The 15,000-nt window shown below is 30.1% G+C and overlaps 1 protein-coding gene across 4 annotated transcripts in view; it reads left to right on the top strand.

The window, feature by feature from the left end:
* The window catches only part of per3 (period circadian clock 3), a 34,264-nt gene extending 19,270 nt beyond the window's left edge, over window positions 1-14,994 (top strand). For 2 of the 4 annotated variants that reach the window (XM_073826315.1, XM_073826316.1), the window contains exons 13-23: window positions 603-731; window positions 810-918; window positions 996-1,134; window positions 3,037-3,173; window positions 3,259-3,444; window positions 4,904-5,164; window positions 6,613-7,328; window positions 8,926-9,118; window positions 12,129-12,315; window positions 12,690-12,840; window positions 14,356-14,994. In XM_073826315.1, the coding sequence (XP_073682416.1) occupies window positions 603-731; window positions 810-918; window positions 996-1,134; window positions 3,037-3,173; window positions 3,259-3,444; window positions 4,904-5,164; window positions 6,613-7,328; window positions 8,926-9,118; window positions 12,129-12,315; window positions 12,690-12,840; window positions 14,356-14,493 (2,346 nt within the window). In that variant the 3' untranslated portion in view covers window positions 14,494-14,994. Of the gene's footprint in view, window positions 1-602; window positions 732-809; window positions 919-995; window positions 1,135-3,036; window positions 3,174-3,258; window positions 3,445-4,903; window positions 5,165-6,612; window positions 7,329-8,925; window positions 9,119-12,128; window positions 12,316-12,426; window positions 12,664-12,689; window positions 12,841-13,361; window positions 13,406-14,355 lie in introns of those variants that run through there. The other 2 variants (XM_073826317.1, XM_073826318.1) reach the window with 2 other exon arrangements.
* Window positions 14,995-15,000: the final 6 nt, after the last annotated feature.

Raw genomic sequence — 15,000 nt, 5'->3', positions numbered from 1 at the left:
TTTATTATATTATTTTTAATACTATCAATATCGAAAACAGTCGAGTACATTAAATGTAGAAGACATTTATAATGTTACAAAAGATAACATAATTTAATTATGTAATTATAATAATAAATCACGAATCAGAATATTACATTACATTATAATATTACAATTTCAGCTTTGAAATCACAGGAATAAATTACATTTGAAAATATATTCAAACAGAAAACAGTTCTTTTAAATGGTAAATGTATTTTACATTTTAATTGAAATCCAAAATGTAGGCTTGGTGAGCAGAAGAGACTTCTTTAAAAAAAAAAAAAAACCTTAAAAATCTTACTGTTCAAAAACTTTTGACTGGTAGTGCACATTTAAAATAACAGTGTATTTATATCCATTACTGGATAATCCAGCAAATAAATTAATGAATTTATTAATTTAAATATAATCCAAACCTAAAGAGTAATTTTTTTTTTTTGAAATGACAAAAATTAAATTTGAATAAATATAATATCATATAAAAAATACATAAATAACACGGCTTCTTATGTGGCACCACTACAGTTGCAAAGCACATTAGAGATTAATTGCGTTAATTGTATCTGTCTTTCTCTCAGCCTGTTCATAATAATGGATCCAGCGGCTATGGCAGTCTGGGTAGTAATGGCTCTCACGAGCACTACATCAGTGTGGCGTCATCCAGCGACAGTAACGGAAACCTCTGGGAGGATTCACACAGAGAGCCAGTACGTCTCAACGTGCATGTAAATTGACATATGAATGTTGTTTTGACTGGATCTTACGTTGGATCCCTTGTCTTGTAGATGACACTGCAGCAGTTTTGTGCTGATGTCAATAAAGTGAAGAACTGGGGCCAGCAGGCGTATCTGGACTCCCGGAGGAAGCTCACACCTTTAGGACCAGCCACAGCAGGTTTGGAATGTGTCTCGAATTCATCTCTTGAATTGATCATGGTGGAGTGGTATCTGAAGTGTATTTGTTTCCTTCAGTGGTGACCGCAGGCGTTCATCCAAACACCAGTCAGGGTTTGGGAATTAGAGATCATCTAAAGCAGTCTCTACAAGAAGCACGGAAACAACCACACATTCCTTCCTACCAGCAGATCAACTGTGTGGACAGCATCATCAGGTGAGGCATACGCACATGGAATAATAATTACATTTAAAAATTAACTTAAATATTCATTCTTTATTTTATTGCTAAGCAACAACAACACGAAAACAAGTGGAGAAAACCCTGTTCAGTCGATAGATGTCGAAACTACATCGTTGCACAGGCTTCCGAACAACGTTAATATAAGAGACCAGCGGCACGTCAACTTCAGCCTCTTTCACACAGCCATTCCGGAAAACACACGGATAATGTGTCCCATGATTTGTTCCGGAATTGTTTAATTTGGTTCATTCACAGTTGTTTTCCGGAATCTGTGCGTGCTTTACACACAACCCATAAAGACATGTGACGTTTGGATGTGAGACGTGAACATTTCACTAAACTTAAACTAACCCGATGAACAATTTGCGCGTCTGCGCTGATAGTGAGGAGCTCCCTGATCGCTGCTTCAATTCACTTTGCACGTATTTTTTGAGAGAGAAGAAGTCGTGAAGAGTCGCATGATAACGTGCATCATCACTACAACACTGCCTTTATAGCATTTGGTTCTGGCTTTTGTTCACACAGCGCTCGTTCCCGTAATTTTCCAGAATCAGCGCGCATTGCGAAAGGGGCTTTACTAAAGCAACAGTTCCGTAGCTTACTGCATTCGGTGTTTGAAAAAGAAAAAACATTAATGATCATTCTGAAATATCCTTTTGAGTATCAGCAGGCTAGGCTCTCTCTATGGCTCTGGGCTAGTTACCATAGTTACTTGTGGTTGGCCTGGCTGTGTGTCACTCAGAAAACAACAGGCCAATCAGAAGAGAGGCTCATGAATATTAATTAGATGGGCCAAAATCGACCTGTTCTTGAAAGAGCTCCTAAAAAAGGAGCTGTAAAAATATATTGAGATGGATTTTGGCACTCATACCGCAAATATATATTCTTAAGGACATCAACAACTAAAATAAACCTCCAGAAATGTGTACAATATGGGACCTTTAATAAAAAAAAAAAATTAAGATAATTATTTTAAATATGTAGAATTTAGTTTTATAAAAAAAAATTCTATACGTCGGCATCGATAGCCTTGTGGGCAGCGCGTCGACAAACAGCGCCGTTGCACTCCAGGCGTCCCGTGTTCGAATCCCGGCTCGAGGACCTTTCCCGATCCCGCCCCCTATCTCTCTCCCACTACGTTTCCTATCAATTCTGATTTGTCCTATCATAATAAAGGCAAAAAACGCCAAAAATAAAACTTAAAAAAAAAAAAAAATTCTATACATTTTAAATTGATATTTATAACTTGAAAATTAAAGATTACATTTAAAAATCCAGCAAATTAAATAATTTTTCTCCTGTAATTAGCAAATATATTAATTTATATATGCAATCCAAACCTAAAGAGTAATATTTAAAAAGAACATAAATGACACAACAAAATTATTAGAAATTAAACAAATTAGAATTCATTAGAATAATTACAATTAGAATATTAGAATTATTGGAATTCTAATAAAAATTATAATAAACAAAAATAGCATATAGATAAAAATTAAAAATGTTTTGAACAAATAATTCAGAACATTAAGTAAAATTTTTAAATATATTTAAAATATTTGTAAAATCTCACATGGAAGGACTGTAAGAGACCAGTTATTATATATAATAATTTTATATTTATATATTTAATATAATAATTTTTCATTCATTATTATTAAAATACTTAACATATATTTACAATATATATTTAAAATGTTTGTAAAAAAATGTGAAACAGACATAAGAGACGTTTTTTGTAGAAATAAATAAATAAAATTAACTACATTTTAAAAGTATAAAATGTTAAAAACAAACTTTTTTTGCACTTTATCATTAATTTTCAGTGTAGCCTGTGATATATTTATGGATGTTTTTATGATTTCTCTTCTCTAGATATCTGGAAAGCTGTGCGACGTCTGCTCTAAAACGAAAGAGTGCATCTTTGTCCATAGCTACGTCATCTTCATCCTCCATGTCTGAGGAAGACAAACCCGCAGCGACCGCACATGAAGACTCTGTAAACGCAGATGGTAGAAACTCTCATAGTCCACTCCAATACTTTCTCTACCCTGCTAAAACCCTGCACAAATTCTGATGACCATCTTTGTCCTGCAGAAGCAGCACTGGAGGGCGCCGGTGCTCTGGACAGTCAGGTGTCTGCGGGTTCAGCCACAACGGCAGCAGTGGTGGGAGCGCCGCTCACAGACATCACCATCTCCACAGAAGCCATGAGCGTGGTGTCCGTCACCAGTCAGTGCAGTTACAGCAGCACCATAGTGCATGTACCGCAGCCTGAGTCAGGTGAGTTCACACCACATAAAGCGACTCAAATGTGTATGGTCAATTAAACCATGCCCAGTTCTCCGTACAACAGATTTCCGTTTTCGCAGTGAGTCTCAGACGGATTTCCATCAATGTAATTAAAAATAAGGGTAAATATAGTGATTATAAACACAGATCAGAATTTGAATTTTGACTCAGGCATTAATAACACTCATTGGAATTTATCATTTGCACATGCTTTTGAGTCTTGCTTATTTAAAGCGAAAGAAAGACTCACTTGTTTGCTCTCTTAGACCATTTCTGTGTGCCCACAGATTGCTATAAGGGGAGTGACAGCTTTTAATTAACGAGTACCTAAAGAGTAATATGTAAAAAGAACAATAAAAAACAATTTTTTTGAACAAAAAAATACTTAAAAAAATTAATTAAAATATTAAAATATATTTGTAAAATCTCACATGGAAGGGCTGTAAGAAACCAGTAAAAAAAAAATTAAATACTTTAAAAAAATCATGTAAAAGGACATTGAGACCAATTATTTCATTCATTATTATTAAAATATATGTACACTATATATAAAAAAAAAATGTAAAAAAAAAAAAAAATGTAGAAAGGCTGTAAGACACCAGTTATTTGATATATTATTGTATATATTTAATTTTATATTTAATAAATCAATAAAAAAAATGTAAACATTAAAATGCAAAAAAGGGCCTTAAGACGGCAATTATTTTATTAATTTTTAATAAATATTTACATTAAGTGAAACATTAAAATATATTTACAATACATATTTAAAATATTAGTTAAAAAAAATCATCTGGAAGGGCTGTAAGACGCCAGTTATTTCAAATATTTAACATGCTCAAAAACAGCACAGCCTTAAAAAAGGCAACGTTTCAGGGGGTCTGTAGTGCGCACCGGTTGACCTACAGTTACCAAATTCATACACTCATCCGGCTGAACAACTTTTTTGCTGACAGTCTGTGCTTCGCCCAACAGGAAGTCGACTATTCAAGGTTTTGTGAAAAACACATTCTTTGGAATTTGCAATACGCCTCTGAGCACTTTTCACCGATAACATCCACTAAATTCAGTCAACATGATCTCAAGACATTAGGGATGCAAAATTGGCAAAATTGCTAACGGGTTGGAAATTGCATTGATGGCTTGGGCCCGTCATCTCTGCTTGCAGCTATATTTATTATATTGTTTTAATTAGAAATTTTAAAAAAGCTTATAAATGTTTTTTCTTAAATTATTTTTTATCAGTATTTTTTATTGTTGATCAGAACAATAAAAAAATATTTTAATTAGGAGGAAAATCTCTCCTAATTGAACTGCTCTTGAACGGGGGGTGTGACACATGTCTGTGGAATTGTGTTTGACCAAAGAAAACTTTTCAGTCAAAAGATTTTCTTTGCTTTCATCCCTGCATACCGTTAAACACCTGCATCTGCCGCTTGTCTTCCTCCAGAGGTCACTGCTTTAGAAGATGCTCCAATGGGTAGTGAGCCAACAGACTCCGCCCCCACCCCTGCACGCCCCGCCCCCAGCAACTCCTCGGCGGCTCAGGAGGAGTTACTCGTGGTGGGTCTTACTAAAGAGGTACTTTCGGCACATACGCAGAAGGAGGAGCAGCAATTCGTGGATCGTTTCCGACATCGTATCCTGCAGAGTCCTTACAGCTCCTACCTCCAGCAGGACAACAGCAGCATGGCTCATTCTCATCACAGAGGTGTGTTTGTGCACTACCTATTGTTATTTATCAGTCTATTGCTTGTGATTTTCTTTATTTGTTAGTTGCTTTGAATAAAAGTTCTGGAGCAACTTGTGATCAGAACTTTTACATTGTATGGGTCAAAATGAATAATTTTTCTTTTATGCCAAAATAATAATTAATAAATATTTAAGTAAAAAGAAAAAAAAAACTTAAAAACCACATAAAAAGGTGCATAAGAGATAAATTGTTGTTTTATAAATTATTATAAAAATACTTAAAATATTTGTAAAAAAAAAAAAAAAAAACGTGTGGAAGGGACCAGTTTTTTTTTTTTTAGATATTATTTTTAGATATATCTGTGTAAAATAATAATTAATAAAATATCTAATTAAAAAAATAAATATTAAAATACGTAATCATGTAAAGGGCCATAAAAGATCAATTGTTATTTTAGTAATTATTATTAAAATAGTTCAGTAAAATATTAATATATATTTACAATATTCATTTAAAATATTTGTAAAAAAAAAAAAAGTCATGTAGAAGGGCTGTAAGAGACCAGATATTTTTGATACTATTTTATATAAATATTATTTTAGATTTGTTTAAAATAGTAATTAATAAAATATTTAATATAAAAAATATTATTAGTGTAAAAGGGCCTTAAGAGATCAATTGTTATTTTATTAATTATTATTAAAATAGTTAAGTAAAATATAAAATATATTAATAATAAGTATTTACAATATTTGAAAAAATAAAATCATGTGGTAGGGCTGTAAGAGACCCGTTCCTTTATATATTATTTTATATAAATATTATTTTAGATTAATGTAAAATAAAATGTAAAATAAAATACTGCAAATATGTAAGTAAAATATTAAAATATATTTACAACATGTATTTAAAAAATTTGTAAAACAAATAATAAAAATCATGTGGAAGGGCTGTAAGACACCAGTTATTTTAGATATTATTTGATATAAATATTATTTTAGATTTGTGTAAAATAATAATTAATACAATATTTAATAAAAATATATTAAAATACTTAATCGTGTAAAATGGCCTTAAGAGATCGATTGTTATTTCATTAATAATTATTAAAATACTTAAAATATTTAAGTAAAATATTCAAATATATTTACAATATGTATTTAAAATATTTGTGAAAAAAATCATGTGAAAAGACCAATTCTACTGCATTAAGGATCATTATAATTATTATTTGAATTAAAATGTTTTTAATAATAATAAGTATTAATTAATATATTTTTTTTCTGCAATTGTGTATGGCTGACACTAAAGCAAATAAATAAAAATGCCTTAGTTAAATGAACTAAACACAAAATAGCAAATTAATTGGGATGTTTCACAAAAAATAAAATGTGTTAGCAGTGAGCATTACCATGTTACATTGTTGTGTTGAGACTCATTAACACTCCTTTCCCATCTTCTCTCAGCTGACGTTGTGCGTCCTCCAAACAAACACAAGCGCCCCAAACCAGAAGACTCCTCCGACAGCTACGGCTCCCAGCCGGGCAACTACTGGTCACTTCCTGGACCCACAGGTGCGCCTCATTCCTCCTGGCCTTCCTCAGAGTCCTCTCAGCCCCTGCCATCCAACATCGGCTTTGTGCCACCCATGGCAGTGCCCGTGCAAACAGCCCCTTACTACACTATGGTCGGTGCGGATCAGCAGCCCATAGTGGTCCAGCCTGACCAAGGCGTCCAGAACCTCCAACCCATGCCTCCCATGGCTCCTATGGCTCCCATGATGGTCGTCCTGCTTCCTAGCTACCCCGTTTACAACAATGGCATGTACCTGCAGGGGATGCCCATGCCAGCGCCCGGAGTCGTTCCCCAGCCTCAATATAATATGGGTGGCTACATCCAACCTGGTGCCCATATGCCAAATGGGTCTCCGCCGCAGGGTCATCCTCCAGGTCCCAACGTCACTGGAGCTCCGATGCCACCTGGTGCCTCTGCGGAGGTTGATTCGATATCTGCACCTTGGTTTGGGGAAGATCTTGATGCTGCACAACCCACAGCACTCTTCTCCAGCTCTCGCTCCAGCTCACCCATACAGCTGAACCTTCTCCAGGAGGAGCTGACCAAACCCAGCGAAGCCCAGAACAGCACCGGTCCGGAGAGTCTGCACGAGCACCACGCCAAACCGGTGAGACCCTCTGAGATCAGACTTAAAGCAGACTGAAGCAGTTTTAAAAAACTTTTTATTAAAATAGTTTTGTAAAAAATACTTACACTTTCTAATATTACTTTATAATATTTATAGATTATTTGGGGTCAGTTATGTTTTTTTATCATGAAATATTTAAACAAAATAATAAAATATTTAAAAAAAATGTAAAAAAGCTGTAAAAGACCAGTTATGTTATATATTATTTTATATAAATATAATTTTAAAACAATGTAATTTATAGTTAATAAATTACTTAAAATATTTAAGTAAAAATGTGAATAATAAAATGTAAAAGGGCTTTAAGAGACCAATTGTTATTTCATTAATTATTATTAAAATACTTAATATTTAAGTAAAGTATTAAAAATATATTTCAATTAAATCATGTGGATAGACATAAAAGACCATGTATTTTTTTTTTTTTTTTTGAGCAGTATTTTAATTAAGATTAGTGTAAATTTACAATGAATAAATTATTTAGGTCAAAATTAAATACTAAAATGCTTAAAAATAAAGTGAAAGGACCTTAAGAGGTCAAGTGTTATTTCATTAATTATTATTAAAATATTTAAGTACAATATTGATATATTTACACCATATGTTAATTATATTAGCAAAATCATGTGAAAGGACTAGTTATTTTATATCTTGTTTTATATAAATATTATTTATTTATTAAATTAATAATATATAATAAAAATAGTAAAAAATAATATATATATATAAATTTAAATCTTAAAATGTACAATAAAATTAAAAAATCACATAAAAGGGTCTTAATCGACCAGTTGTTATTTCATTAATTATTATTAAAATGCTTAAAATATTTAAGTAAAATAATAAAATATATTTACAACATATATTTTAAATATATGTTTAAAAAAAAGCATGTGAAAGGGCTATAAGACATCAGTTATTATATACATTATTTAATATAAATATTCTAGATTTATATAAATTAATGATTAATAAATTAAGTAAAAAAATTATATTAAAATACTTAAAGGCATGTAAAAGGGCTTTAAAAGACCAATTGTTACTTCATTTATTATTATTACAATAATTATGCAAAATAATAAAATATATGCACAATACCATATTTCAAATGTTTGTAAAAAAAGATCATGTGGAAGGGCTTTAAGAGACTTGTTATTTTATATATAATTTTATGCAAATATTATTTTGTTTAATAAATTAATAATAAATAAAGTACTTAAATTTAAATAAAAAAATATAAAATACTTGGGGGGAAAAAACATAAAAGGGCATTAAGAGACTAATTGTTATTTCATTAATTATTATTAAAATACGTAAAATATCTAAGTTAAACGTTAAAATATATTTACAATACAGTTATATTGCGAGAATAGTTTTTTGTTTTTTTTGGAAAATATATATTTCGTAAAAAAAGAAATCATTGGAAAGGGGCTTAAGCAATTGCGCATACTTTTGTTTCCTTTATAGTTTCCTTTTTTTTTTAGTTTTGCTTCATATTTAATGATTAGTAATAACTTTATTTTAATTATGAAGCTAAAGTGTGAATGACTCCAGCTGTCTGTTTCTCTGCTCACAGGAGGATGCTCCCAGTGATTTGGGTAACCAAGACGCCCATTCTACCTCCAGCGAAATGCTTGACCAGTTGCTACAGGAGGACGCCCGCTCTGGAACCGGCTCCAATGCCTCGGGCAGTGGTTCTGGAGAGTCAGGAGGGTCTCTGGGCTCTGGGTCGGGACTTGGTTCTAACAGGACATCCACCAGCCACACCGGTGCGCATCAAAATCACTCTTCCATCACACTCAATGTTGTGTGGAGAGAATTACACATGTCTTTTTGCATTGAATTTACATTTCCAACATTTTTTATTTTTTTTTCCCAGTTTTGGCTAAGTAAAATGGATCAAACCATCTAGGGCTTGAATTAGTGATATGGTAATTAGATCATAATAATCTCCTCCTAATCACTACTAAATATTGTTTTTTAGCAGTATTTCATAATATTTTATTGAATCAATATACATTTGGTAAATATGTATATAATATATAAAATGTTTATTAATTATTACTTTTATAATTTAAGTGAAATATTGTGTAAAATCTGTAAAAAAAAAAAAAAAAAGGTATATTTAATTTATTTAAAGGGATAGTTCACCCAAGAATGAAAATTCTAGTCATGTATGTAAAGGGGCCTTGAGTAATATATTAAAATATGTTTACAATATAAATTTGAATTAATCCAAAAAAATCATGTGAAAGGGACATTGTTACTATATTAAATATTTGTATAATTGTTACTATAATTAAAATATATCTTTTTAATAATAATAAGTATTAACATTCTTGTAAAAAAAATATCTCATTTTAATATAAGATTTAATTTTAAATATATATTTAGTCTTTCTAAAATATTTCAAATATACAATTTCAACCACAAAATGATATTTTGTTAGTATTTTAAGTTTTTTTTATTTTGTAAAAAAAATATTTTAACTTTTTTTTTTTGCAAAAAAATCTTATTTCAAAGTTAAACGTACTTAATTTTGACGTTTTTTTCTGAAAACAAGACAGTAATGTTTACTCTAGAAAATACTTAGTGATTTAAGAATTTGTTGATATTTTGGCTGGAAACAAGACAAAAAATTCTAAGAAAGAAAAGCACTTTTTTATTTTATTTTATTTTTTTGTTTGTTTATTAATGCTTGAACATATAGCACAAAAAGAACATAGCCAAGGGATCACATACAAATCCATAAAATAATGACCAATAATTATAAATTAAACATTAAAGACAAACACAAACGTATGCACATTAACAGTAAATAAACATTTATTCAAAAAAACAAAAAAAAACTTAAAATATTACAGTTTTAATAATATCATTTTCTTTAAATACCTTTTATGTTAGTATTTTAAGTATTTTTATTTTGTAAAAAATATATTTTTTTAAAAAAAAATTTTTTTGCAAAAAATCTTTTAAAAAATTGGCAGATTATTTAGCTTGTTTCAAACAAAAACGCACTTAATTTTGACGTTTTTTTTCTGAAAACAAGACTAGAATATCCTTCTTGATTTAAGAATTTGTAGATATTTTGGCTGGAAACAAGACAAAAAAATTCTAAGAAAGAAAAGTACTTTTTTATTTTATTTATTTTTTTGTTTATTAATGCTTGAACAGATAGCACAAAAAGAACATAGCCAAGGGATCACATACAAATCCATAAAATAATGACCAATAATTATAAATTAAACATTAAAGACAAACACAAACGTATGCACATTAACAGTAAATAAACATTTATTCAAAAAAACAAAAAAAACTTAAAATATTACAGTTTTAATAATATCATTTTCTTTAAATACCTTTTATGTTAGTATTTTAAGTATTTTTATTTTGTAAAAAATATATATATTTTTTTTAAATTTTTTTGCAAAAAATCTTTTAAAAAATTGGCAGATTATTTAGCTTGTTTCAAACAAAAACGCACTTAATTTTGACGTTTTTTTTCTGAAAACAAGACTAGAATATCCTTCTTGATTTAAGAATTTGTAGATATTTTGGCTGGAAACAAGACAAAAAAATCTAAGAAAGAAAAGCACTTTTTTATTTTATTTATATTTTTTTTGTTTATTAATGCTTGAACAGATAGCACAAAAAGAACATAGCCAAGGGATCACATACAAATCCATAAAATAATGACCAATAATTATAAATTAAACATTAAAGACAAACACAAACGTATGCACATTAACAGTAAATAAACATTTATTCAAAAAAACAAAAAAAAAACTTAAAATATTAAAGTTTTAATAATATCATTTTCTTTAAATACCTTTTATGTTAGTATTTTAAGTATTTTTATTTTGTAAAAAAATATATTTTTTATTTATTTAAATTTTTTTTTTTTTTTTTATCTTTTAAAAAATTGGCAGATTATTTAGCTTGTTTCAAACAAAAACGCACTTAATTTTGACGTTTTTTTCTGAAAACAAGACTAGAATATCCTTGATTTAAGAATTTGTAGATATTTTGGCTGGAAACAAGACAAAAAATTCTAAGAAAGAAAAGCACTTTTTTATTTTATTTATTTTTTTTGTTTATTAATGCTTGAACAGATAGCACAAAAAGAACATAGCCAAGGGATCACATACAAATCCATAAAATAATGACCAATAATTATAAATTAAACATTAAAGACAAACACAAACGTATGCACATTAACAGTAAATAAACATTTATTCAAAAAAACAAAAAAAAACTTAAAATATTAAAGTTTTAATAATATCATTTTCTTTAAATACCTTTTATGTCAGTATTTTAAGTATTTTTATTTTGTAAAAAATATATTTTTTATTTATTTTAATTTTTTTTTTTTTTTGGAAAAAATCTTTAAAAAAATTGGCAGATTATTTAGCTTGTTTCAAACAAAAACGCACTTAATTTTGACGTTTTATTCTGAAAACAAGACTAGAATATCCTTGATTTAAGAATTTGTAGATATTTTGGCTGGAAACAAGACAAAAAATCTAAGTAAGAAAATCATTTTTTTAATGATATTACAAAGAGATTCCAACAAACGCATATAAGGAAAGCATCTAAGTACATGGGTTTTCTTTAAATACTATATACTATATTTCAGGAATCTTGTTTTTTTTTTATTCTTCATAAGATGAAGATATTTTAGAAGTAATTTTATATCAATTTTAAAAAAACAAAAGCTTTTATAGCAGTGTTGTGAAACACAAACGTTCTTGACATTTTCATTAAACTGACTCCTAACAGGCAGCAGCAACAGCAGCAAGTACTTCGCCAGCAACGATTCGTCAGACACGTCGCGGAAAGCGCGCAAGACGGCGGAGGCGCAGGAAAGGGAGCGTACGACCTTCAAAAAGCACGTGGACAACCCGTTATGGAGCATGATCAAGCAGACGCCCGAGCCCGTCATGATGACGTATCAGATCAGCCCCAGGTACCACACCCGGAACATTCCTCCCCCTCTCTTTCCCTAAATCCCGGGTTCCCGCTCATTCCTCTGAGAAAGCTGAGAGAAACGTGACATTTTGAGCATCTCTTTCCACAGGAGAAAGAGATAGCGCTGCCAGGCTCTCTCGCTGAGGTAATTGTGATCAGGCTAAATGTCTCATTGCACCGTTAACCCTGAGGTAGGTGACTCCAGGTGACGGTCCACAATGAGAGCCATGTTAAAGAGAGCGTGACCAGGTTATGGACGGAGGAGAGGGCCTAGATGTTTTTAACAGTATTAAGGTGTTGAAATCAAAGCAGTGTGCTGTTTGAGGCAGTGTAAGTGAGTTTTATGTTGTGTGTGTGTGGATATCCATGCAGGGATCAGGCGCAGGTTCTTCAGGAAGACCGGGAGAAGCTGCTTCTGATGCAGCCCATGCAGCCCTGGTTCACCCAGGACCAGAAGAAGGAGCTGGCCGAGGTTCATCCCTGGATCCATCAGCAAACGGTCCCACAGGAGATCAACACACAGGTACAGAGCGTATTATTTACATCAGTATCAAACAAGTGTAATGCTATAGACTAATGAATTGACCATATTCTTCCATATTCTTTGACTGGGAGCTTCACTGATATTTTCATGTCAGACTTGCATAATGCACATTTTTGTTATTTTTATTAATATTATTGTTACTTTTCATTTTTATATATATATATATATATATATATATATAAAACATATTTATTAGTTGTTGATATATTAGTTTTCATTATTTTTTAGTTCATATTTTCATATATATAGAAAATAAATCAGGTAGTTGTCACTATTTTAATATTTATATTTTATTATTTCTTTTTATATATATATATATATATATATATATATATATATATATATATATATTTTTTTTTTTTTTTTTTTTTTTTAGTTAACTCACCTAGTTGACAGATTAGCTTTATTTATGTATATACATATAATATATACATATTTATTATTTTAATTTCAGTTCATATTTATTTTATTTTAAGTAACAATATTTTTTTCTTTTTTAGAGTTTTGGAAATAAATAAATTATAATATCCCTGCTCTTTAGGAGGTAAGGCAAAATATTTTATTAGTGTTTTTATTTCATTTTTATTTTATTTCATTTTATTTTATTCATGAAAAGTTGTCAAACTATTTATTTTATTATTATTTCTTTTTTATATTTTATTTTATTTCAAGTTTTTTTTTATATTTCTATTTTATTATTTCTTTATTACATTTTATATATTTTTCATTATTTAAATTTTTTATTTCAGTTAATATTTATTTTATTTATTTTTTTAGTTTTAGTAAGGCGCTAACAATTAAAATAAATCATTTTTATTTAATTGTATTTATTTATTATTCATTTATTTAGTCATAGTTTAATAATTATTATGTAATTGTGTATACATTACATTTTAAGTAATTTTTAGTAATTAGTTTAGTAAATTATATATTTAGTAAAATTAATTAATTAATTTAAAATAATTAATTATTAATTAATTTGTATGTATATTATATGTATATTATGTTTACATAGCAAATAAAAATATTTAATTTGCTCTTCTGGAGCTTAGGCTAAATATATATATATATTTTTTTACATTTAATATGCAGTTTATAACCCTGCTAAAAAATAATGTCCAAAATATGGGTTAAACGAATTAATGTAAACGTGTTGCTCAAATATAAAAAAAATAGTAAAATATAGAAAAAAATAATTAATAATTACAAATATTTACTATAATTAATTTGATATAAGTTCCTTTAAAATTCAAAGGAATATGTTAAGTTGATATGCTTTGATTTGAATTATTACCAGTTGTACATTTGAGGTTGGTAAGGTTAATGTTCACCAATTTAAAATTACCAATTAAAATATAATTTATTCTTGTCATCAAAGCTGAATTTTCAGATCATTACTCCAGTCTTCAGTGTCACACAATCCTTCAGAAATCATTCTAATATGCTGATTTGCATCGTTGGATCCCTTTCTAATCTATTTATTTCTGTTTTTAGGGTTGTGTGAGTTGTAACACCATGGAAGCGGGCGAAGACCTGAATCTCCAGACCGACTCTCCGAACCCTCAGACTCCTGACAGCTCCTGTCCGCAAGACTGTCCATCACAGGACGCCAGACCCAACACAGACACCTGAACGCAGGCCCTGCTAGACCTCCGGCCTTCTGGGTCTCAGCGATTCCTCTGCTTTCAGCTGGGAATCTCAGGAAGAGAGAGACTGCCGCATCCGTGTGCCGGCCTCTCATAATTCCTCCTGAAGTCACGAAACGAGCCGAGCTCTTTGTACCCGATCAAACCGCGTCAGAGTGAGTTCGGACACTCGCAGAAGACGGACAATGAGCGTTACAGTCCATGGACCCAGAAAACTGTGAATATCAGACTATAGTTTGGTAGTGACTTCACAAGTGTAGTTTGAGTTTTTTTAGACTGTTGCCCAAATGTTGTTGTTGTTGTTGTTGTTTTTGTTAACTAATAATGTGTCCTCTACTGAATCTTGCAGGCTCAGGAGGGTTTCCTGACCACCTGCTCACATTTAAATGCGTTTAAATGTCCCACAATCCTGCAACATCCTGTGCAGTTACTTAAAAACATTAGCACTCACCCACCAAAACCGATCAGTGTCTATGACTGGAAATGAATGTTT

The sequence above is a fragment of the Garra rufa genome, chromosome 20 (assembly GCF_049309525.1).
Source record: "Garra rufa chromosome 20, GarRuf1.0, whole genome shotgun sequence".
In the NCBI taxonomy this organism is placed as follows: Eukaryota; Metazoa; Chordata; class Actinopteri; order Cypriniformes; family Cyprinidae; genus Garra; species Garra rufa.
The sequence above is the reverse complement of the archived record's forward strand: the minus strand, read 5'-3'. Positions and strand labels throughout refer to the sequence as shown.